Consider the following 27,278-nt stretch of genomic DNA (forward strand, 5'->3'; position numbering starts at 1 on the left):
CAAACCAAGTTTGAAAAAGATCCATCAAGCAGTTCATGAGGAGTTGATTAGATGTACTTTTATTTCTAGCCTCAGCCCATTTGAACAAATTTGGGTGAGGTCTTCATGATAATGCTACAGGCCAAGTTTGATAAAGATCCATTAAGCAGTTACTGGGAGAAAGTCTTTTAATGGTATTTCTTTTTTTTAACTCTAGCAGCCCTGAAATGAAGTCAAGTGCACCCTACTTGAACAAACTTTGCAGGATCTTATAATGATGCTACAAACCAAATCTGATGAAAATCCATCAAGCAGTTCACAAGAAAAAGTCGATTGACTGTACTCCTATTTTTAGTTCTAGTGGTCTCTAAAAGAGAGGACCTTATAATGATGCTACAGACAAAGTTTGATGAAGATACAACATGACATTCATGAAAAGAAGTTATTTAAAAGTATTTCTATTTTTAGGTCTAGTGGCTCCTTAATGGGGCCAAGTGCCCATACTTGAAGAAACTTTGAAAAAAGACCTTATAAAGATGCTACAGACCAAGTTTGATGAAGATCCACCCAGTGGTTAATGAGAAGAAGTTTTTTAAGACTTGTCTATTTTTATTTCTGGCGGCCCCTAAGAGGGGCAAACGTGAACCATTTGAACAGACTTGATAGCGGTCCATGCCAGGATCCTACTGACCAAGTTTGGTGTAAATCTGACCAGTAGTGTCAGAAGAGAAGATGTTTAAGTAACAAGAGCTGTCGAAGGACAGCGAGGCTCGACTATTCAACAGCCTTGACAATTGAATGAATACAAAAGCTGCAAAAAGGGGCATAATTTTGTATTAACTTTCACATTAGTAGATACTTAGATACCAGCTTACATACAAAAACTTAACCAAAAACTGCTAAGTCAAAAAAGGGGCATAATTTCGTAAAAATGCAAAGCAGAGCTATGGGAACTTCACAGTGCATGTGAGATCATGACAGTGAACAAGTGTGTGAAGTCTCAATCCATTCCCATTAGTGGATACTGAGATATCAGCTTACATACAAAAACTTGACCAAAAACTGCCAAGTCGAAAAAAGGGGCAAAATTTTGAAAAAACAAAACAAAGTAGAGTTATGGAACCTGTATAGTGCATTTCAGATCATGACAGTGAACAAGTGTGTGAAGTTTCAATCCATTCCCATTGGTGAGTACTGAGATACCAGCTTACATACAAAACCTTAACCAAAAATTTCTAAGTCGAAAAAGGGGCATAATTTTGTAAAAAAGCAAAAGAGAGTTATGGAACCTGTGCAATGTAAGTCAGTTTATCACAGTGAATAAGTGTGTGAAGTTTCAATTCATTCCCACAAGTGGTTACTGAGATACCAGCTTACATACAAAACCTTAACCAAATTGGTACGCCGACAAGGACGCGGATGCACGGGCGAGTCCAATAGCTCTACTATTCTATGAATAGTCGAGCTAAAAATGTTGACACAGAACACAGGACAACAGACAATGGACGCCGGACTATCAACCTATACTAATAGCTCACCCTGAACAATGTTCAGATGAGCTTATTCAGCACTGGGAATTTATGAGGTCATGTCTCCAAATCTAATTGATTTCTTTCTGAATATTTCTAGAAAGTTTTTGTATTTGTAAAAGGAAAAAATAAAGTAATTATGTGCATTCTAGGCAGTATTCAATTACAAAACACTCATGTACTTTTTAAAATAAACAGAAAATTGTGTTGCAAAGTACAAAATTTAGCTGTTATATGCATTTAGCTGTGATTTACCGTAAGTGTATTTGTAAAATGTCAACTTAAAAATACTCATTAAGAGTTCTGAAAGTTTGTTGTTTATCTGGAGGCATGTATCAATGATACAATTAACTTTCATTACAACATTTTACAAACTTTCATTACAACATTTTACAAACTTTCATTACAACATTTTACAAACTATCTATAATTAAAGAGAAACACTACAAAAGCATTAGCTAGAAACTGGAAAGTTTCTTCTTTTGGCAGGATAAAAGTGACTCCACAATTCTGTCCAGCTGATATCTTGAAATCTTAATAACCATCAGAAAACTTTTTTGAACAAAATATCTGAGACCTTCAAACATAGATCAGACCTTACAGACATGGACTAATGAAATAGACTACTGAGATGTTCAAACATAAAGCACATCTCACCTGAATATGGATGTTATGAAATATAGGGATAAACAGAAATTCTATGAAATGCTATTTATGAAAAAAAATCTAGACTGCTTGTAAATTTTGAAATAATTATAAAAGATACAGGTTAGCAATGGTATCTGATATCATTTTAATGTTGATATTTCATTATTACCATTTTTGCCATAGAATGCACCTACATTACAAGCTGTATCTCGATCTACAGGATTTCTGAAAATAACACCTAATATAAATACTTGATAAAAACATAAAATCTTGAATAATACTTCCCTAAAAACTTGTTTTAAAAATATTAAAAAGCTTTATCAAAATATCACAGATCATTTATCATGTCTTCACACTAAGAACAACTACAGTGTACCTAATAACAGTACATGTACATGGACGGAATTATGTAATATCATCTTAAAATACATTTGTTTTAAATAATAACTACTTCTAACCACTTAAAACAAATTCTAATTAAACTTATTTCAAAGGAAAAGTACACTTCATACAGGTAGAAAATATGTATATTTACTCTTAGGCACATTTTACAAAGACAACGACAAATAGACTTAAAAGATTCATGCAAAAGATGTTTTGGTGAACGAAAAGAATTATCTCACAACATTTAAAAAATGTTTGAAAATCATGTACCACAACAGAGATAAACTTTAAGCAATAGTGTAACTATTATTGTATGTTTATTTTCACTATAGTGATCTGGACTATATTGGTTTTACATGTAATTCAAAATTAAACCTAACCTTGAGCAAACAGCTATAAATTTTCATTACTACCTACAGCATAAAATTAAACATTTTAAATACCAATTAGCAATACAGCTTATAGAACAGCATGTTACTTTTGCACTTCTTTTCTGTCAGTACAATGTACTTGTAGGAAAAATATACTAAGAAGGAAATGTAGTTTTCAAAAGCAGGCTTCCAGCAAAAGTCAAATTAATTTCCAATGAGATAGCTATATCCTAAATTGATGAAACATGAATACAGCTTTAGCCACTTAAACATCAAAATATTTACCTCAGAATAAATATACTCTATAACAACACTTCTCGGCAATATATGACCATTTTGTGTCAATTCGCCGTAAAACCCAACTCACTTATAACAACACTAAATAACATCACAACAAGATTATCAGGCTCTAAAGCATTAAACGGTCAGTATAAAATTTGTCTAATGGCAAAAGAATGAGATTTTTAGACTTATAATAGAAATAATCAACACATTAACTCAAAGAAACATTTTCATGTCAAAAAACATACACACAAAAAACCCAGTGTTCTGCAAAATCTAAATTCTTAAATAATGGGCTTAGTAAACTCATGAATACTTGCTGATTAAGACAGACCTACAAACTGAGTGATACTAGGAATTTGGTTCAAAATGGTTACACATTACTAACAGTTAAGCTTATGGGAAAGGTGTAAAGTTCCCTCTGCTACTGGCTGAAACTAAATTCCTAAAATTGGTAAACAGCACTAAAATACAACTTAACATATGAAATCACTACCTAGGAAAAATGTAAATATTAGTCAGATCCCCCAGTTTCATCTTCAGGGTTTGTAATGAAAGTAGTTTTATTCTCCTCATCATTGTTTGTACCTCCATTTGTACCATCGTCTTTGTCTTGTTTAATCACAGTTGGGTTAAGTTCAAAACCACCTATGTTAATAGTCATTTTCTGACCTTGCAATTTCATAATATCTGGCCTATCATCATCATCGTCATCATTATCAAAACCTTGCTGAGCATCCAGACTCTCAGCTTGTACATCAAAATCGTCTTGTTCTGGTGTAACTGTATCTGTGCTGGTGGACTCAAAAGACTGAAATACTTCAGTCTGTTCATTAAATGAAACACGTTTTCTAAAATTGGCAGAATCTTCCTGAGGAGAGCCTGGCTCTTCGCCATCTACATTGTCTTCATTGCCTTTATTTTGCCTTAGTTCAGGTTCTTCACTTGACTCCAGAACAGGTATATTTTCTCTTTTACTTTCCTTCAGAATGCCAACAATGTTTGGATCATTGTCCTTTTCAGAGACAACAGTTATCTTCACACTCTCTGACATTTCAGAAACACCACCTTCTAGACCTTTTAATTCAGTATCTCCTTTAATTGAGCCTGTACTTGATGAATCTGAGTGTATATGCAAATTCTCCACTCTTTGCTTTAAGATTTCAATGTCTTCTTTAAGATGATCTTCTGGCTTGTCATCACACTTATTTTCTGAGTCAAGTGTTAGTTCATTTAAATTATCATAGGTCTTATAGTGACTATGACCATTATCACTAGTTTCATTATTTGTAGTAATTTGTTCTTCTTTTTTGTTTTCTATATTTTCGTTTTGCTCTTCCAGCTCTTGTTTACTTATCTCTTTTTGTGTAGTTTCCTTTTCTGATTCTTCTGTTGGCTTATTCTGATCACTTTCAATTTTATCATTAGTTTCTACTTTAACATTCTCATCTGATGAAGATTCCGAAGAGTCTTCTTGTTTACGTGGAGAGTACATCAGTTCAGATATTTTTGAATGCTTATCCTCTTCTGTTTTCTTTTCAGCTTGATACTGTTCAAATGCCTTATTGTCCAGTTGTGCCACAGCTGAAATATCTGCCTCTGAAACCCCTTCTTTTATCAGTTCTGCATTTAACAGTGCTCTTTGTTCAATTTCATCAAGGTTGTCAGTTATCTGATCTGCAAACAGCCTTCTCTGGCGTTCTGCCACATGTGGTGGAATTCCTTTGTCTGGGGGAAAGGGCAATATGTAAGGATTGCTTGTATTTTCATTAGCCATAACTTTATCTACCCTCTGAGGAATTACTGCTTTACGTGGGGAGTTTGCAGATTTCTGTGGTGAAGGCACTGTTCCTCGCCCTGATGGAGCAGTTGAAGGCCTCTGTAGTTGTTTAGCTGTCATAGCTGGCTCTCCTGAATCTCTTCGATCACTCTCTAATCTGTAAGCATTCCTTGGTTTTTCTTTCTCTTCAATTGCTTCTCCATTGAATTCGCCTCCTCCATAGGATTTGTTGGTTTTGTCGTCAAATTTCTTGATTCCTGTGTCGATTCTTTTTCTCATGTTTAACTTATCTTCAATACGTTTCTTTCCAAGGGCTGGAATGATTCTTTCTAATTCAGGATCTGATTTTGCAAGTTCTCTTTGTTTCTTAGCATTTTCCTTTCTAGTAATATCATCAGATCTTTTCTTTTTAACCCAATCATCATAAGACAGTCTCATTTGCTTTGCTCTTTCACTTTCACTTTCAGCCTTACTTCCTTTTGATTCACTATCGGTTTTCTGAGCAGTGGGACTTTTTCCTCTAACTTGCAATTTCAATTTTATCTTTCCAGCAACAGGCCTTTTGTAAATAAACTTTGTTTGAGGAGGATGTGGACCCTCTTGAGCAAGTTTAGTCTGCTTTTTCTCTTCTTCTTCTTCTCTTCTAGAATGAATCTTCTCTTTCAGATTTTCATTATCTATATCTTCATCTTCTGGTCTTTTAACTGGAGCAGATTGGGGACGGATCCGCAAAGACTCTCCTGGTACACTCTTTGTTTTCTTGTATGACTCAAGCCACTCATCCTCCTCTCTTTCCTTCATTCTTTTCTCCTTTTGGATCTTTATCCATTCTTTACTCTTCTCCTTCATCCATTTCTTTACCACTTTCTGAGACTTCAACCGATTTTCAAACTTTTCATTTGCTTCATTAACAAGTTTCTCTCTTTCTTCTCTCTTCTTTCTCTTCTCTTCCTTAATATGCTGCCTATAAATCTTATCTTTTTCCTTGAGCCACCTTTGAAGCTTTTCATTTTTTGAATATTTGATATGGTCATCTACAGAAGGACCAGCTCTTGGCGTCCTTGGGGAAGAGCTAGTTCTACTGTCAGCCTTGCTACTAAAACTTGGTCTTTCAGAAGTTTCCTCCTCTGTGTCACTCTTTCTTGCCTTATAACTGGCTTCAATTCTTTTCTTTTTCTTCCCAGTGTGTTTAGCACTGTTAGGTCTATCTGCATGGATATCTGTCCTGATTTTATTTGAATGCCTTGCTCTCTCTGCCGTCATAACGCTGCGTAGTGTTCCATATGCAGTTTCATCTGAAATAGAGAGACAAAAGAGTAACCCACAAGTTATATCAACACATCATACTGAAACAGATAAGTATACAACTGTAGTTACAAACAATTGAGATGATTTAACAAAAGGATCATGATGTCTTTATAATATTGCTCAACTGAGTACTTACTTGAGTATGTACTCTAAAAAAAATGACAACACAAGAAATGCAGCTATGCCAAAAAACAATGTTTTCAATGTCTGACATATGACACTTTTTTAAGGCTAATCTTCACCTTGACCTCTTTTGGTTTTGTCATAGATATTTTGTTGTTTTGTCATAGATGTTCAAAAATGTGCCTTCAACTGTGTTAACAGTATGAAATATCAGGTGATTTAGACTAATTCAAAGATTTTAGCTCTGGTGTGTTAACAGTATAAAATACGGCAATTTTGACATATTCAAGGTATTAAGCTCTGGCGTGTAAACAGTAGGAAATACGTCGATTTGACACATTCAAGGTATTTAGCTCTGGCGTGTAAACAGTAGGAAATACGGCAATTTGACATATTCAAGGTATTTAGCTCTGGCGTGTTAACAGTACGAAACACGGCAATTTTGACATATTCAAGGTATTTAGCTCTAGCTTGTTAACAGTATGAAACGTGACAATTTGACATATTCAAGGTATTTAGCTCTGGCTTGTTAACAGTACGAAATGCGGCAATTTGACATATTCAAGGTATTTAGCTCTGGCGTGTTAACAGTACGAAACACGGCAATTTGACATATTCAAGGTATTTAGCTCTGGCGTGTAAACAGTAGGAAATACGTCAATTTGACACATTCAAGGTATTTAGCTCTGGCGTGTTAACAGTAGGAAAACGTGGCAATTTGACATATTCAAGGTATTTAGCTCTGGCTTGTTAACAGTACGAAACACGGCAATCTAACATATTCAACAGTACGAAACATGGCAATTTGACATATTCAAGGTATTTAGCTCGAGCGTGTTAACAGTCTGAAACACCGCAATTTTAACATCTTCAAGGAATTTAGCTCTGGAGTGTTGGAATTTAGCTCTGGTGTGTTAACAGTATGAAACACAGCAATTTTGACATCTTCAAGGAATTTAGCTCTGGAGTGTTGGAATTTAGCTCTGGTGTGTTAACAGTATGAAACACGGCAATTCTGACATCTTCAAGGAATTTAGCTCTGGAGTGTTGGAATTTAGCTCTGGTGTGTTAACAGTTTGAAACACGGCAATTTTGACATCTTCAGGGAATTTAGCTCTGGAGTGTTGGAATTTAGCTCTGGTGTGTTAACAGTATGAAACATGGCAATTTTGACATATTTAAGGTATTTAACTCTGGCGTGTTAGCAGAATGTAATACGGCAATTTTGACACATTCAAGGTATCTAACTGTGGTGTGTTAACAGTATGAAATACAGCAACTTTGACATATTCAAGGAATCAAGGTCTGGTGTGCCTCAAGCAATTTTTCTTATCAATAATCTTGTCACCATACACATTATGTGCAAGTTTAATGAAGACTGTCCAAGAAATATGGCCTATATTATGTTAACAGTGTAAAATAAGGCAATTTTTGACTGATTCAATGGCAATTATTATGATGCTATTGAAGAGGTTTTGCATATTATCAAATTGAAATCTCAAAGTTATGTATATTCTGGGTAACTTTCATTAAGGAACACTAGTACTAAATAGGTAGCATAATTCATGAAATATTGGTGCAACAGTGATGGCCCTCATTTTAAATGATGTGATGATACGGAACAAACTACTTTAATTAAGTTCAAATCAAATCCATTTAGTAGTAACTGAGACAGAATGAAAGAGCACCAAAAGTAAAAAGGGGTATAATTAATAAAATACTGGTGCAAGAGTTATGGTCCGTGTGTCATTTGATGTGAGTGATGAACAACTATTTTTAGTTTGAATCAAATCCTCTCTGTAATAACAGAGATATAGTGAAAATGCATCAAAATGAACCTTAAATTCTAAGTAAACAGGGCATTATTCATGAAAATTTGGTGCCAGTGTTATGGAGATTGTGTCATATAATGTGGGTGATGATGTGGTACAACTATTTCAAGTTTGAATCAAATCCATTTAGTAATAACTGAGATAGAGTGAAACTGCATCAAAACTTTAACCTGAAATTCTAAGTAACAAGAGCTGTCCATAAGACAGCCAAGCTCGACTATTCGAAATATTGTCCCAGAAGCAGGAAAATATTACCCAAAAAGGTTAAATATCAAAAGAGTTTTAAGTTCAAAAGGGGGAATAATTTGACCAAAATGCATATCAGTTATGGGACTTGCTGCTATCAACTAGTTTTATAACCCCGAAGGCACATGTGAAGTTTCAATTCAATATCTGCATTAGTTTTGGAGATAGAAACTTGCATGTAAAACTTTAACCAGAGTTTTCAAAGTCCAAAAGGGGGCATAATTTGCCCAAAATACATGTAAGAGTTATGGGACTTGATCCAGTGAGGTTAGTAATTGATCTAGAAAAAGAAAAAATAAGTTTCAAATCTATATGCCTTTTAGAAATAGCTGTATGTACTTGCACGCAAAACTTTAACCAGAATTTGCTAAGTCCAAAAGGGGGCATAATTTGGCCAAAATGAAGGTCAGAGTTATGGGACTTGCTGCTATCAACTAGTTTTATAACCCCGAAGACACATGTGAAGTTTCAAATCAATATCTGCATTAGTTTTGGAAATAATAACTTGCATGTAAAACTTTAACCAAAATTTTCTAAGTCTAAAAGGGGGCATAATTTGCTCAAAAAAACATGTCAGAGTTATGGGTCTTGACCCAGTGAGGTTGGTAATTGATCTAGAAAAAGAAAAAGTAAGTTTCAAATCTATATGCCTTTTAGAAATAGCTGTATGTACTTGCACGCAAAACTTTAACCAGAATTTTCTAAGTCCAAAAGGGGGCATAATTTGGCCAAAATGAAAGTCAGAGTTATGGGACTTGCTACTATCAACTAGTTTTGTAACCCTGAAGACACATGTGAAGTTTCAACTCAATATCTGCATTAGTTTTGGAGATAGTAACTTGCATGTAAAACTTTAACCAAAATTTTCTAAGTCCAAAAGGGGGCATAATTTGCTCAAAATACATGTCAGAGTTATGGGACTTGACCCAGAGAGGTTGGTAACTGACCTAGAAAAAGAAAAAATAAGTTTCATAGCTATATGCCTTTAATTGATGGCTGTATGTACTTGCATGCAAAAACTTAACCAAGATGTGACGCTGACGCCGACGCCAGGGTGAGTAGAATAGCTAGACTATTCTTCGAATAGTCGAGCTAAAAATGGATAATTCATGAAATACTGGTGCAAAAGTTATGGCCCTTGTGTCATCTGATGTGAGTGATGATTTGGAACAACTATTTTAAGTTTGAATCAAATCCATTTAGTAATTACTGAGATAGAGTGAAAGTGTATCAAAACTTTAACCTGAAATTTTAAGTAAAAAAGGGATAATTCATGAAATCTTGGTGCAAGAGTTATGGCCCTTGTGCAATATGATGTGCGTGATGATGAGGAATAACTATTTTAAGTTCAAAACAAATCCATCAAGTAATACAGAGATAAAGAGAAAGTTCATCAAAACTTTAACCAAGGTGCGGACGCAGAAGGACGCTGACGCCGGGCTGAGTAGTACAGCTCTCCATACTTTGTATAGTCGAGCTAAAAACAGCAAAAAAAACCTCAGAATATATGTGCAGACTTTAAATCTGTGCATTTTCCACTCACATCAACCTCTAATTTAATTAATTACATTCCCCTTAGCAACAACACACAGATGCAATAAACAGATGCCCACTTGCATATTTTTTTTCTTGAAATTAATGTAAGGCACGATTCTGTTTATTCAAATCCAATCAATAGCTTATATCTCCTTGAAAGTCTAGCATCAATGAAAACTGCATGAAATATCTGTTTTTGCATATTGAGCCAACTTGAAAATTAATGTGGGCATGCTTTAATGAATTAAATTAATATTACAAACATTCAGTGCACAGTTTACACTTTGAAAACCATTAAATCATCGACAAATTGAGTTTTTTTTATTTAGTGTTTTCATTTCTTCTGAAAACAAATTTTATCTTGAATTAAATCATAAATGATTGTGCTTATCTATTAAAGCTTGCATACAGGCAACTGATATTTTAACAAAATTTCCTTATCATCCGTGGTATATTTAATATATCTTCGCACTATAAGGTATATACAAGAAAGATCGGCACAAGAAAATAAACATTGACCTGTGACACTGAGCTTGTAACCTGGGTTCTACTAATGATCTTATGTTGACTGAAGTTTACACTGGACTTCAAGAGTTTAGGAGATAGGAACAGGTCAAACTAGAGCTATCACCAAATGCGATTCATACCCCCACCAAAAGCATTGTTTGAAAAAGGTTACATTTGAAATTACCAGTAATGACTCCAATGTTGGATGAATATTGCACAATAGCTTAAGTCTGTGTTAAAAAATATCAAATAATAAGAGGGGTACAGATAAAGTGTATCAAAACACTATATAAGTATAATTCTAAGCAAAAAGGGGGCATAACTCATAAAATATGGGTGCAAAAGTTTAATGCACCTTGTGTCATATGATGTAGGTGATGATGTGGAACAACTACTTCAAGTTTGAATCAAATGCATTTCGTAATAACTGAGATATAGTGAAAAGGCATCAAAATTAACCTTAAATTCTTAGTAAAAGGGGGCATAATTCATGAAAAATTGGTGTCAGAGTTATGCAACTTGTGTCACATGATGTGGGTGATAAGGTGGAACATCTATTTTAAGTTTGAATTAAATCCATTTAGTAATAACTGAGATATAGATTTTGGGATGGGACGGGACGGGACAAAACTGACTCCTATATAGCCCCCAAACATGTTTGGTGGGGGTATAACAATCCAAAACTTAAACTTATCCTTTGGACTTTTGGCCAGTTGTGGCACTGTGGCTGAAACATAGGTTCTTCACATCATATTCAGGGGGAAAGAAACCTTCAATGGTTGATAATGGTGATATAAACTATACATAAAGTCCAACACTAAAAACCTTTGGTTGTGATCCTGATCTTGGGCAAGCACAATTAGATCATGAGTTCTGAACATTGTTTTATTGCAGTGAACAAAATTATGTATCATGTTCAATGGAAAATCTTGAAAGAGAAAAAAAACAGTGATATAGTCCAAAGGTCACATCCTTGACTTGAGACCCCTCCCTTGGGTTTGCATGACTAAACAATAAGCTCTGCCTATCATTGCACATTATTATCATGAGCTGAACATGTGACCAAAGTTTTAGAAGAACCCTTTAACAAGTTTAGCAGAAAAAATCCAAGCTATTGACACTGACTTTGGTTCAGTGCAATTAGAATAAAGAATAATCTGACTTCTACAAAGGTGTTCAGGAGATACAGACTGTCAAAACAAGGCATTTTTTACACAAGTTTACTGACTGAATGGAAATCCAAGGCTCAAACATTTGACCTTGAGTTGTCACCCAGGTGCCTCCTTGGCCAAGTGGTTAATGTCACTGACTTCTAATCACTTGCCTATCAACTCGGAGGCATTGAATTCTTTGTGTAAGGAAGCCATCCAGATGGCATACGGAAGGTCGGTGTTTCTAACCAGGTGCCCGCCCATGATGAAATAATGTATGGAAGGGCACTTGGGATCTTCATCCATCATCAAAGCTGGAAAGTTGCCATATGCTCTATAATTGTGCTGGTGCAGTGGAAAGTTGCCATATGCTCTATAATTGTGCTGGTGCAGTGGAAAGTTGCCATATGCTCTATAATTGTGCTGGTGCAATGTTAAACCCAACAAAAAAATTGAGTTGTGACCCTCACCTTGGATTCTACATATTGAACATCTGACTCAAGTTTATTGACAATTCTACAAGATGTTTAGGAGATATGAACCAAGCACAAAATCCATACAGATCTATATTCTACATGTCTAACAATTTTCTATAAGGTTAGGCTACTGTATTAACCAATAAATCATTGATTTAACTTATATACGGAAAAATTATATATCAAAAACTAAAAAAACTTTCAAACAGAACATGATGATCATATACCTAACTCAGGAAAGAGGGAAAATCCCTTATTCTCAGCAAGTTTTAGAGGAAAGAAACTAATTAGTAACAAAAAATGTAGAAAATCCATGAAAACCAGTTGAATATTTAGCAGGACATTTCTAAATGAAATCTAAATATTGACAAATCATAGTAAGAAAGAGTTGTTTTATATGAATATTCACAGAACAGTAAATATAGCATGTTTATTGTGTTTACTAAAGAATTGTCACTTTAGCGACATATGCCTTAGATCCGGCAATGAACTGCAGGAAGGGGTCACATTTTTGGATAGTTCGAAGCTTTTAATACAAAACTAAAGACTTAAAACTGTAAAATGTGATCATTTTCATGTATATGTAATAATGTCCAAGCCCTCAACTTGACAAATTTAGTTTTCTTGGAGTTTTCTATGAGTCAGCACAAATTATGATGAAACAACTCTTGTAAAGAAATGAAAATAATAAATAACAGAAGGAACTTTACACAACTGTTGGTAAAGAAAAGAACATTTTTACCAACAATGTTTGTACATAAACCAGTAGTGGATATAGTGTGATTTAATATAGTATCCTCAAGTGAACTGCCATATGGAATTTAAATTCTACAGAAAACAAGAGGGCCATGATGGTCCTATATCGCTCACCTGTTATCATTGCACTTGAGGACAAGAAGGTCCTCAGAAAAAATATCTAAGTTCAAAGGACAGGAACAACAAAGGGAAGAAATTTAACCAAAAAGAAAAAAAAAATCTTAAAAGGTACAGATATGTCAAATACACTTAAAAATTGGAGGTACCATCCATGTTGTACCACAGAAAAGTGGTCTCGGTTTTTCCCTACGGCCAATAATAAAAAAGTTACTAAAGATAAGCTATTTATAGTAACGTAAAAGGGAAGTAATTAAAAAGAAAATTATTGTAAGTGAACAAAAGAAGGATCTGCCAAATAAATCTGTTGACATAAATGAAATTTCAGATCAGTACCTTCATTAGTTACGGAGATATACCCATTTTAATTTGAAATAAAGGGAGGTAATTTGACATAAAATCAGTCCATAGTTATCTACCCTGATCGGCTCAGTACAACTAATGACAATAATGAAATTTCAAATAAGTCCTATAAGTACTTACTGATATAAATCCATTTTGATTACAATCAGGGGAGGTAATCTGATATAAAATAACTCTGGAACCTACGATTGGATCTGATTTCTCATGGAATCCAAAATTTATTGTTGTTGAAGGTATTTTGGAAGTTTGTATCAAATAAAACCATAAATGAAGTCTCTATATGGCTGCAAAAGCCAAAATAGCCAATTTTGGACCTTTAAGGGGCCATAACTCTGAAATCCATGAAGGAATCTGGCCAGCTCAAGAAAGGAACCAAGATCTTGTGGGGATACAAGTTGTGTGCAAGTTTGCTTAAAATCAAATCATAAATGAAGCTGCTATTGTGCAGACAAGGGCATAATAGATAATTTTGGCCCTTTCAGGGGCCATAACTCTGGAACCCATAAAGGAATCTCGCCAGTTCAAGAAAAAAACCAAGATCTTATAGTGATACAAGTTGTGTGCAAGTTTGGTTAAAATAAAATCATAAATGAAGCTGCTATTGTGCAGACAAGGTCAAAATAGCTAATTCTGGCCCTTTCAGGGGCCATAACTCTGGAACCCATAAAGGAATCTGGCCAGTTCAAGAAAGGAACCAAGATCTTATGGTAATACAGGTTATGTGCCAGTTTGGTAAAAATCAAATCATAAATAAAGCTGCTATTTTGGCCCTTTCAGGGACCATAACTCTGGAACCCATAATGGAATCTCGCCAGTTCAAGGAAGGAACCGAGATCTTATGGTGATACAAGTTGTGTGCAAGTTTGGTTAAAATAAAATCATAAATGAAACCACTATCGTGCAGACAAGAAATTGTTGACGGACGGACTGACGACGGATGAAGGTTGATCACAAAAGCTCACCTTGTCACTATGTGACAGGTGAGCTAAAAAGGCCACTGCATGAAAGTGTCTCACCCGCAGGAGCTTTGGCTCATGAATCAGGTGCAAAATGAGTTTTAAAACCATCTTCTACAGTTTGAAAGCTATTTCTGTAACATTATTTTTGAAATATTGTCATTTTTTTCAAGGGCTGATTTCTTCAAAAACTATGTCAGTAGGGGGCCAGGACTCACTGTAGGAATGTAAAATGATTTTTGAACCATCTTACAAGGTTTCAAAGCAATATATGTAACAGATTTTGAGAAATTGTCATTTTTGTGAATTTTCAAAGGCGTAAAAAAAAATCTAACAAGGAATCGGTAAAACCGAATGAGGCTCCCCAATGCATGTGATTGTCCAAATATGGGGAATAACGTACTAGAAACCAACAAGAGCTGTCACTAATGGTGACAAATGCCCCTGCAGCGCCTTGACCTTTGACCTGGTGACCCCAAAGTCAATAGGGGTCGTGTACTCAATAAGTACTATTAGCATGTGAAGTTTGAAGGTCCTGGGTGCAGTGGTTCGCGAGTAAAGTGCCTTCATGCAAAAAGTTAACATTGGCCCCTGTGACCTTGATCTTTGACCTGGTGACCCCAAAGTCAGTAGGGGTCGTGTACTCAATAAGTACTATCAGCAGGTGAAGTTTGAAGGTCCTGGGTGCAGTGGTTCGCAAGTAAAGTGCCTTCATGCAAAAAGTTAACATTGGCCCCTGTGACCTTGACCTTTGACCTGGTGACCCTAAAGTCAGTAGGGGTCGTGTACTCAGTAAGTACTATCAGCATGTGAAGTTTGAAGGTCCTGGGTGCAGTGGTTTGCGAGTAAAGTGCCTTCATGCAAAAAGTTAACACTGGCCCCTGTGACCTTGACCTTTGACCTGGTGACCCCAAAGTCAGTAGGGGTCGTGTACTCAGTAAGTACTATCAGCATGTGAAGTTTGAAGGTCTTGGATGCATTGGTTCGCGAGTAAAGTGCCTTCATGCAAAAAGTTAACATTGGTCCCTGTGACCTTGACCTTTGACCTGGTGACCCAAAGTCAGTAAGGGTCGTGTACTCAATAAGTACTATCAGCACGTGAAGTTTGAAGGTCCTGGGTGCAGTGGTTCGCGAGTAAAGTGCCTTCATGCAAAATGTTAACGTTGTGACGAACGAACTAACGAACGGATGGACAGTTGAAAACTAATATACCTCCCTGTGACCTTGACCTTTGACCTGGTGACCCCAACCCCAAAGTCAGTAGGGGTCTAGTACTCAATAAGTACTATCAGCATGTGAAGTTTGAAGGTCCTGGGTGCAGTGGTTCGCGAGTAAAGTGCCTTCATGCAAAAAGTTAACGTTGTGACGAACTAAAGAACGGATGGACAGTTGAAAACTAATATGCCTCTCTTCGGGAGCATAAAAAGAAGAGAACTGAATAAAGGGAGATAATTAAAGCAAGGGACATATCATTAAGTGTAAATTTTGCCTCTATCATTTTGTGAAGTTTCAATGAAATGCCATTAAGGAGGTAGGTTACCTTAATATTTGTATGTGCGCATGTCAAACTGGAAGCTAACGTGACAATTTAAGACGACGTTTATGACAAAATAAATGTGTTTGTATATCCATTCTTCTAAAAACAGATCATGAACATGTCCCTGATCTGATGCTTTTAATATGGTTTAATAATGCAGAAATAATGAATAAATTGCCACAGAAACGCTCCAAAACAATGTTGCCTTAAAATGACATCATTGACGTCATGACGTTACGTGTCAGTTACCGCGCAAAATTATATAAATTATTTCCTTAAAATAATTTCATTTATTCCTCGAGACTTAAAATGTTTGTTAGTTGCTAAGGATTCGGGATTAATCGGCCTTTATTATTCAGTTGAACTGGTTCTCGTTTTATTAATACAGTACTGATGTGCATGTTCAGCGAGCCGAGAACACAGCCAGTTGTTCGATATAAAAGCAAAAAGCCCGTGCAGATTTCTCACATTGCGTCTGAAAGGGCGAATAGACCGTTATTATACACTGACAGAATCTACAGTTCTTCTACATGTCGTTCAGTAAAGATAAACTTAAAGTAATCTTAAATTGAGATGCCGCATGAACGTGTTAGACCTAAACGACAAGGCCGGGAAAGGAAGGACGAAGGTCACAGGCAAAATGTAAGAGCAAAATCGTCAACCACAGGAATATCACCATAGACGAGAGGAGAGAAACAAAAGGCCGGCCAGGAACGAGGTGGGGAATCAGATACCTCCACATGACCTTGGAACACGAGGGACCGGTAATTGTACAAACGATATCGAGAAGGAAGAAACAGACAGTTACAAGATAATGCTGGTGGGTGTATTACTAATATTATTGATTTTTAAGTATTTTATATGGTTCGGGTATTTCACAAGACTATGTCATGGTTAGAGGTAAAATTTCAAGGAGGGTGTGGCGGTGTAAGTGTATAGGTCATCTATACTAGGCTCGTCTGTATGGTCAGCATGTCTAATATTGAACAAAAAGTTACAGTCTGTAGGAAGATGCGCAAATTAAATCATACCTTCTGTTAGTCTTACCAGTGTCTTACTGGCGGCACATCTGCTTTCCTCCCTTGAACAGATTTTCAGAGATGAATATATCAATTTGGCATTATTGCCGGTCAAAGGGGGCATTTAGTTATCAAAACGTTTTTTGTAAGAAAGACATTTTAGACTGTCTACCGACGGTCAGGCTGAAAACACTCGGGCAGAATTATTCTATATGCAGTGGTCGTAAGCGTTCATTATTTATGCGGCGACATATCTAACCAATCAGTGATAAAGTTCAGAAAATGCTTTGTTACATGTACAAGTTTTAGCATGGCGTGTGGCTCGGTGGGCAGTTTCAGTTGCGTCGGGTGATATCGCCCGCATCCTGGTCTTAAAACATAACAGACTTGTGGTGGCGATGTGTGGCAGGTTAATGACGCAGCGGAAACGGTTCGGGCGAGTACACGTCACTGCATGTGCAATTACTTCATTAATATTCAAATTTTCCATAAAAAAGCACATACTTCGCTCCACATTCGGGAGTGTCCTGCAGTCAGTATAACTTTTCAGTGAAGTATCAAAACCCACATCCCGGGATAATTTGCAAGTAGAACATTTCAGAGACATTTTAGGGGTCAAGATTGGGGTCGCGCCCGGAGATGAAGTTCAAATGAAATTTCGTCTCAGAGCTCACAAAAAAAAAGAAATATCGATATAGTTAACTTAGCAAATTCACCGGTCAAAGTAGACTATATCGACCCAAAATAACAGCTGTTAAATTTCTAAAATAGGTCAAGATCTAGGTCAAGGGATTGTCATCAAAAAACGCAAAACGCATACCGTCTAGTACGTTTAATAGTCTTCTCTGCTAACACAAACACTGGACTGACACAGAAAGTTTTTATTTTGATACAACACTTCCTTTTGAGGAATGGATAACATTGCAAAATTTGCTAGGATTTAAAGATACGCCACAAAATACCTGTATTCTTTTGTATTTCCACGACGGTAGTTTTACATGATTTGCATGAAAAGATTGAAATATACAAGTATTTAGTAACAAGTTGACGGTGACATAGATTAGGCCAAAACAAGGCGTTTAATGACTTAATACTATATTTAATCAATGTAACAATATGTACAGAAATTAGTGTATTAAGTTAATTTCGAACACATTTGGTTTCTTCAATGTAAAGTAGTCATTCTATGCTATGCTCTTAAAACTATGATGATAAGAGATTGATTGAATAAGTTTTTGCATACGAAGCTGTAAAACTCATTTATTTAAGGAAGGGCCTTGATTATCCATCATGGCTGTATATTACTTGTAATTTAAGAATGATTTTCATGAAGTTTCCGTGGTTAAAAAGAAAAGGTTACTAGGTCGTGGTGGGCATTTAAGAATTTTGTGTTGAAATCAAACATGAAATCAGGCAAACAGCAGAACTATCTAGACGATTTTACTGGAGGTGGTTTTGCGGCTTTAAATGTATTTAAGGATTTGATAGCAGTTGGCAAACGAAAAAACAAAGCAATAATGATTGAAATTTTGGGGTTCAGAGCCTGATTTGTAGACCTACAGATGGTGATCCGAATTCTGACCACTACACTTCAGAAAGTAAAAAAAAAAAAAAAAAAACAAAAAAAAAAACGATTGTTTCACAGAATAATTTTTATTCAGGACTGCAGATGTATGTGGATTGTTTCGTCTCTGCTTCATCCGGCTCATTCTGTTGATTTAGCAAGCCTATCACCACATAAGGGTTGAGATTTGTTTAGATTTAACAATACTAGGATTCTTGCGATATTACGTCGTATACCCGTTTTTTTTTTTAGGACTATTTTTGGATTACCAATCAGGGTAAACAGTTGTTTTTTCTGCAAATGCTTGGGTGTGAAGGTTTGGATTAAAGGTCATTGGTGTCACGCAAACTGTTGCCTGACACGTGGCATAAATGTGGCATAACTTCCGATAGAATTGTTCTAGAACTATTATATTATTCCCCATTTATCTGGGGTTACCGACTTGTCGAATAAAGAAATCAAATTCAGTGGCGATTATGTTTGGGTGCCTTCATATAAATATTTTATTCAAAACCAATCACGTGCCTGGTCGTTTTAATGGCATTTGAAATGGCCTGCTTCGCTTCAAATTGAAAAGTTCAAGACATTTCTTTATTTAGAACAAAGAAGTATAAAATACACATTTTATTTCATTGGTCGGAAATCTCTACCGATTCTCTGATAATGTGTAGCACTGCTTTTAAAAGCATTTGAAATATTTCGACAATTATAACCGGTAAAAGTATAGCCTATACTTAGTGAATACGTCATCATGTTTATTCATGACGTATGGTTTTAGTGTAAGGGTTCTCATCAAAGTTTATCATACCTTACGAGCATTATTTTCATTAGTTTTTATATGAGAGTGTTTTAAAGTAATCTATTACAGGGTTGTCATACGGAATCAAATTCATTTTTGCGGCGGTAGACATAAACCTGTTTTATTGCAGATTTATTATAACTACGAATAAAGGATGTTTACAGTTGTTTTCATATTAGCCTATTTTGGCAGGACCTATTCAGATTAATTAAGTGTACTGGTAGATTCAAGCGTCGGTGGGATCCGGTATTTAGAGAAGAGGCTGACCTGTCTTTTACGGACAGTATTTGGTTATACGTTTAATAAATTCTAAGACAAATCAGAAAGGGATTTTATTTTGTTGAAAATACAAACGAAACCTGTGTAGCTTGCCATAATTCCATTAATTTAACGCGATTCTATGAATATTAAGATACTATTTTTTTGGGCAATATCCCCCGAGTCAAACATTCAAAAGACCAAATGTTCAAGCTGTTTCTGAGAAAATGTTCATCGCTACGACGCTTTACATGCTAGAAGGTTTAAATTTATGCAATTATTTCACAATTTGGACACAAATTCAAATAAAACTTGTGTGTGCCAAAAGTTGATACAATTCTTCATTGATTTAGGTAAACTATTAAACAATATCCGAAATTACGAATTTTTGGTGATTTGAAACTATGTATGTACTTTTACATGTATACCGCAAATAAAACAAATAATTTTTCATGACTACTTACTGTGATTCAGAAGTTCTGACGTCACAAATAACCTAACATCGAATTATTTTGTTAAGATCTAGTTTGCCCAAGATTTTTACGGTTAACCAAATCACACTATATGTGTTATGCCACAGCAACTTTTTTCCCGGTAAAATGTTGTTCAGATTTATGCTATTAGGGATAAGTGCATCAATACGCTTAATTAGTTTTTCCTATACGTACTGATCATTCGTATTAGAAATATTACAGTATCTTTCGGTAACACCGCGTGATATTTTCGACTCCAGCGGTTGGCTTGCCGTGTGGATTGAATGTTTACCTATATTTTATGCGTTCGCTATAATTTCTTTCGCGCGGATTCATTGCATTTTACTTGTGATTTGCCGCGGTCACAGAGATGCTTAATAGAAAATTGTAAAATGTCTAATATTTCTTTGTGTTGATTTTTTGGGGGATAAATTTTTGCAAAATTTATTGTGGCGGATAATAAATCAATAAATTGAGAGGAGACGGGGACGCATGGTGTTTGTTAAACAGCTTTCTAGCACGAGTGTTTGGTAGCAGCTCTTGACTTGCTTCGTGGCATCGTTTTGGTGCGGAGCGTGGTGAGCTGAGGTCTGCTGTCATACATTCGGGTGTGGTCCGTGTGCTGGGTGCCGTCTGCGGGTTTTTAGGGGTATCGCATCGCGTGTTGTCTCATGCTTGCGCCTGGTCTCCTCTCGCTTGAAGATAGAGCGGCCAAAAACATGCCAACTTAACTTTTCAATGTTTTTCTCAGATCTATGATGCATTTACCTTAGCAGATGTAGAATATATTAATTTAGAAATCAAGTATTTTAAGTCATTTGTTCGTCATAATGTGTATATGATCTTAAAACATTTAACAGTATAACAATGAGATAAATTAAAAGACAAAGAATGGTTACATGTTCTTATTTTATGTCGAGTAATATGGAATTAATATAAATTATTTCCTTAAATTAATTTCATTTATCTCGAGACTTAAAATGTTTGTTAGTTGCTAAGGATTCGGGATTAATCGGCCTTTATTATTCAGTTGAATGGTTCTCGTTTTATTAATACAGTACTGATGTGCATGTTCAGCGAGCGAGAACACAGCCAGTTGTTCGATATAAAAGCAAAAGCCCGTGCAGATTTCTCACATTGCGTCTGAAAGGGCGAATAGACCGTTATTATACATGACAGAATCTACAGTTCTTACATGTCGTTCAGTAAAGATAAATTACCCTCCCGCACACCCTAAGGTTGCTAATGCAGTAGTTTTTTATGGTTAACTTAGTTTTTTTGGTGAAAGACCTGACATTCTGGAGAAATTTGTGTCAGATTTGCTGCGTTTTGTATTATACTTTCAGGGTACAGATTTCTTATATGGCGTTTATTGAAGATGTCAGTGAGCTGTTAGTGCAACGTACACTGTGAAGTCTCCGATATCCAATTATAATCATACTCAAGAAGTTACGAATGAATGTTCTGTGATAGAAGCCAAGTCGAAGGAACTTCAAAGTACCGTAGATAGATAATTCCTGGAAATTAACTTTTGGATAGTTCCCGATTTATGGAATTCAGGTGTATTGTGTTGATAAATAACAGCATTCGTTAGAATGTTTTTAACTGGAGCTGTCTGCTTTTTAGGATATCGGAAATTAAATTAATGTTTAAGACATTTTCTGTAAAAGAATATATAGGAAAGAAATTACATGAACTTGTGTATTACTTTAGCTTAGGTATTTTCATTTATATCTTAGCTTCTAGATAAAAGATAAGGCTCACTGGCAGTTATTTATGTGTTTTGTAATTTTTATGAATCGGTAATTATACCTTAAATGTTAGGACTGTGCTCAAATAATGTTGAATTGAGGGGATCAGGCGAGATATCGAGTTAATTAGATTGCTAAACAATAACCGGTTGGGTGTTTGTTTTGTGGCAATTTATACGGTAGACGCCGAACTAGAGATATATCTATGCGTTTGGTGTGATGAATTTTATTCGGAACAGTTCAGTGTAATTTGCGTTGTCGTCTGTCAGTTATGGACACGGTCCGCTCAGTTTGGTGAAGCTATGTTTGCCTTTATCGGGCCTATCACAAGGGCATTATTGTCTTAAACAGTGCACCAAAGGTTTTTCATTGCAAAAGATGCACCTTGCTATTTAAGGTAGGTTGACCTGAAGTTGCTTCGGGTCACTAGGATTTCGTCCTTATAGTACTGGCGAGTCCTAGATTGCATTGCGTTGCGTTGCGTTGCTTGCTTGTGAAGTGGTTGTAGTGCACCACTATAGGTTCTAGTGATGCCTAGGTTGCTTTGCTTTTTTGCGTAGTGAAGCTTCTATAGTGAATAATTACAGTATTGGCGAAACCTAGGTTGTGTCTGTAATGTATCACTATGGTACTGGTGAGGCCCAAGTTGCATTCCGTTGTCCGTAGTGCTTCACTATAGTGTTGGTAATGCCTATGTTGCGTTGTTTCTTGCGATATGAAGTGTTTGTAATGCATCACAATGGTACTGGTGAGGCCCTGGTTGCATTCCGTTGTCTGTAATGCTTCACTATAATGTTGTGTGGTGCCTATGTTGCGTTGCTTCTTGCAAGGTGAAGTGTGTCTGGGGTGCATCAGTTGGTGTTTTGTGTGGTAGGCCCGGTCAGTCCGTATTTTAGTTTTACTAGCTGAAGAATTGGGCTGTCTCATGAATATTTAACGCGTGCCGTTTTCGTGGACAATAATGCCAATATTGTCGTTCTTGTTTTAGCACAGACATATATCAGACAGCTTTCTAGCACCGAGTGTTTGGTAGCAGCTCTTGACTTGCTTCGTGGCATCGTTTTGGTGCGGAGCCGTGGTGAGCTGAGGTCTGCTGTCATACATTCGGGTGTGGTCCGTGTGCTGGGTGCCGTCTGCGGTTTTTAGGGGTCATCGCATCGCGTGTTGTCTCATGCTTGCGCCTGGTCTCCTCTCGCTTGAAGATAGAGCGGCCAAAAACATGCCAACTTAACTTTTCAATGTTTTTCTCAGATCTATTGATGCATTTACCTTAGCAGATGTAGAATATATTAATTTAGAAATCAAGTATTTTAAGTCATTTGTTCGTCATAATGTGTTATATGATCTTAAAACATTTAACAGTATAACAATGAGATAAATAAAAGACAAAGAATGGTACATGTTCTTATTTTATGTCGAGTAATATGGAATAAATAGCTTTTATTTCGAAAGTGCGTAATTTTGTGCATTTTCTTTATTTGAACTATTTTCAAATAACCATTATTTGCTGAAATATTTCTTATGAGTCTTTTACTCTGAATAATAATCAATATTTTGCTTCTTTTATGTAGTTATATTGAAATGTTATGCGGAATATAAGACAAGAGGGTCATGATGACCCTGGATCGCTCGCCTGAGTAATATGAGCTACACGTTTCAAATGTCAAACTGATGATTTTTAGAAATTTTTTGGAAGATTTTCCAATGTACAATCAAGTAACCCCTGGGGCGGGGCCAATTTTACCCCGGGGGTCATGATTTGAACAAAGTTTATTTTCTGGTTTATTTTTAGCAAATTTATGAAGATTTCCCTATGTACAATCAAGTAACCCCTGGGCCTGGGTCAATTTGACACTGGGGGGGTCAAGATTTGAACAAACTTTGTAGAGGTCCACTAGGCAATGCTACATGTCAAATATCTAAGCTCTAGGCCTTCTGGTTTATTTTTAGAAAATTTTGAAGATTTTTCTATGTACAATCAAGTAACCCTATGGGGCAGGGTCAATTTGACCCCCGGGGGGGGGGGGGGGGGGGGGGGGGGGTGTCATGACTTGAACAATTTTTGTTGTAGAAGTCTACTAGGCAATGCTACATGTCAAATATCTAAGATCTATGCCTTCTGGTTTATTTTTAGAAAATTTTTGAAGATTTTCCTATGTAAAATCAAGTGACCCCTGAGGCAGGGTCAATTTTGACCCCGGGGGTCATGATTTGAACAAATCTTGTAGAGGTCCACTAGGCAATGCTACATGTCAAATATCTAAGCTCTAAGCCTTCTGGTTTATTTTTAGAAACATTTTGAAGATTTTCCTATGTTAAATCAAGTGACCCCTGGGGTGGGTTCAATTTTGACTCCAGGGGTCATGATTTGAACAAATTTTGTAGAGGTCCACTAAGTAATGCTACATGACAAATATCTAAGCTCTAGGCCTTCGGGTTTATTTTTAGAAAATTTTGAAGATTTTTCTATGTACAATCAAGTAACCCCATGGGGCAGGGTCAATTTGACCCCGGGGGTCATGATCTGAACAAATTTTGTAGAGGTCCACTAGGCAATGCTACATGTCAAATATCTAAGCTCTAGGCCTTCTGGTTTATTTTTAGAAAAATTTTGAAGATTTTCCTATGTAAAATCAAGTGACCCCTGGGGTGGGGCCAATTTTACCCCGGGGGTTATGATTTGAATAAAGTTTGTAGAAGTCTACTAGGCAATGTTACATATCAAATATCTAAGATCTAGGCCTTCTGGTTTATTTTTAGCAAATTTATGAAGATTTCCCTATGTACAATCAAGTAACTCCTGGGGCTGGGTCAATTTGACCCTGGGGGTTCAAGGTTTGAAAATTTTTTGTAGAGGTCCACAAGGCAATGCTACGTGTCAAATATCTAAGCTCTAGGCCTTCTGGTTTATTTTTAGAAAATTTTGAAGATTTTTCTATGTACAATCAAGTAACTCCATGGGGCGGGGTCAATTTGACCCCGGGGGTCATGATTTGAATACATTTTGTAGAAGCCTACTAGACAACGCTACATGTCAAATATCTAAGATCTAGGCCTTCCGGTTTATGTTTAGAAAATTTTTGAAGATTTTCCTATGTAAAATCAAGTGACCCCTGGGGCGGGGTCAATTTTGACCCCTGGGGTCATGATTTGAACAATTTTGTAGAGGTCACTAGGCAATGCTACTTGTCAAATATCTAAGCTCTAGGCCTTCTGGTTTATTTTTAGAAAATTTTGAAGATTTTTTTCTATGTACAATCAAGTAACCCCATGGAGCGGGGTCGTCATGATTTGAACAAATTTTGTAGAGGTCCACTAGGCAATGCTACACGTCAAATATTTAAGCTCTAGGCCTTCTGGTTTATTTTTAGAAATTTTTTGAAGATTTTCCTATGTAAAATCAAGTGACCCCTGGGGCGGGGTCAATTTTGACCCCGGGATCATGATTTGAACAAATTTTGTAGAGGTCCACTAGGCAATGCTACATGTCAAATATCTAAGCTCTAGGCTTCTGGTTTTTGAGAAGAAGATTTTTTAAGATTCTCCTATGTAAAATCAAGTGACCCCTGGGGCGGGGTCAATTTAGACCCCGGGGTCATGATTTGAACAAATTTGGTAGAGGTCCACTAGGCAATGTTTCACACCAAATATCTAAGCTCTAGGGCTTCTGGTTTTTGAGAAGAAGATTTTTAAAGATTTTCCTTTCAGTTGCCATGGCAACCAGAGTTCTGCATGGAATGGGCGATATCGGTCAGTTAATTCCCCTGATAAAACAGGTGCGCGTATAGGTGGCGCTACATGCGAATAGGTCCCAGACTAAAGTTTGTAAACTTACATCGTTATACAGTCGTTGTCACTTCAAAATATTAGTAGAATTGGAAAGTATCCGAAAATGTCATCAAAGTTCAGCTTTTTATCACTTGAGCAGAATTTTGAGTGTTCAAAGAGCTTTATTCATATCTATTGATATTCTATGCTTTGAAAAATAACAGACAAGCTGTAAGGACTGTTTTAAAGTGCATTTTCTGTGTGTCAGTTTATTCATGGACTGTATGATTGTCATATTTGTTAATTGTGGCAATAAATGATTTATTTAGCTTTTAAGTAGTTTTCAATGCCCTCCTTGGAAAATCCTTTTATCATTTTGCAAGTATTCAGACTATATTCTTTAAATAAAGGATCAGTGTAGACGGTATATATTCCTATAGTTACAGTTTAATTGGAAAGATCTGCATACACAGGTGAGGTCTTGAAAAATATAGAAATTATAAGAATGTTTACTGTAAAACGTTAAATATATGCCCTTGTGATAAGATGTCCCTACAAATTTCCATCAGCCCAGTTAATTATTACATCTGTGTTTTTTCATATATTTTATGAAAATATCATCCTGAGGCATAAATGATCTCTATTGACAAATTAACACATCTTGTGTTAATTTTAATTTTATGGTGCTGCCTCTTTAATTTTCAGTCAATTCAAATTCACAGCAGCTTGCCCACATAAAGTGAAATACAAACTTCCAATAAAATGGCCATTGGTTCAATCTCAATTTTTTGTTGGGCCTAAAGCATCGCCTCTTGAGACCAACAATTAGTTAAATGTTTTTAATCAACAACAAAAAAAACCTGACACGTTTGTTTCTTAACTATAGATAACAAAGTAGAAATATCACAAGAATGTCAAAATATGAATTTTTACATATTATAAAACACCCGGAGGATTTTTAATATACAGACCACAAATTTGTAGAGCTTTGGAAATAAAAATAACAACAAATGTGAGACCTATTAGACATTATGTCAAATCAGTGTTAAAGTATTAAGAAAACTTATTATAAACATTAACATCAGACTGTCAAATATGTAACACCCACGTGGGAGCAGGAAGTGTTAAGTCTGCTTCAATGACATTATTCTTTAACCCCCTAAGAGTTAACAGGACACATGGTATGCACATTTTTTATGATAACAATCAGTATGCAGCCAGTGGATAGGAAATTTTATGCAAACTTAATATATCAGAGAAATCATTGTCTATGTGAAACAAAGTATCCATACAAGGGTAAATTTAGCAATATTTTTCAACTAGCTAAATTAGCTAACCCCGCTTTGCTCACAAATTAAATAGAAATGTGACTCGCTTAAAATAAATGCTAGGATATATATAACTGGCCAGTATTTTGAAGTGAGGCTATAAATTTCTTGTTAAAAACAGAAGAAACATGTAGCTATCTAAATAGATGATATTGATAAATTACATGATTGTATCTTTTTAAATAACTGAATCACTTTTTTAACACTATGATAAAAGCCGAGAGTACACCGCATGATAGGACCTATTCGCCCGTAGCGACACCTGTTAAATCATTTGGGAAGATAACTCGCCGAATGCTGCTATTCAATTCTTTGAAGAATTTTTGTAGAGCTTCACCCAAGGAACATTCCTGTGAAGTTTGAATGAAATTTGCCTAGCGGTTTATGAGGAGATGTCGTTTAAAGTAAAAGTTTACGGACAACGGATGCTGGATGCC

The 27,278-nt window shown here is 35.9% G+C and overlaps 1 protein-coding gene across 1 annotated transcript in view; it reads right to left on the reverse strand.

Annotated features, from left to right (window-relative positions):
* Window positions 1–1,946: 1,946 nt before the first annotated feature.
* The window catches only part of LOC128550325 (trichohyalin-like), a 40,976-nt gene continuing 15,644 nt past the window's right edge, over window positions 1,947–27,278 (reverse strand). The window contains exon 3 of the mRNA XM_053529166.1: window positions 1,947–6,268. Within this exon, the coding sequence (XP_053385141.1) occupies window positions 3,708–6,268 (2,561 nt within the window). The 3' untranslated portion in view covers window positions 1,947–3,707. The remainder of the gene's footprint in view (window positions 6,269–27,278) is intronic.

This window comes from Mercenaria mercenaria, chromosome 17 (genome assembly GCF_021730395.1).
Source record: "Mercenaria mercenaria strain notata chromosome 17, MADL_Memer_1, whole genome shotgun sequence".
NCBI classification, from domain to species: domain Eukaryota; kingdom Metazoa; phylum Mollusca; class Bivalvia; order Venerida; family Veneridae; genus Mercenaria; species Mercenaria mercenaria.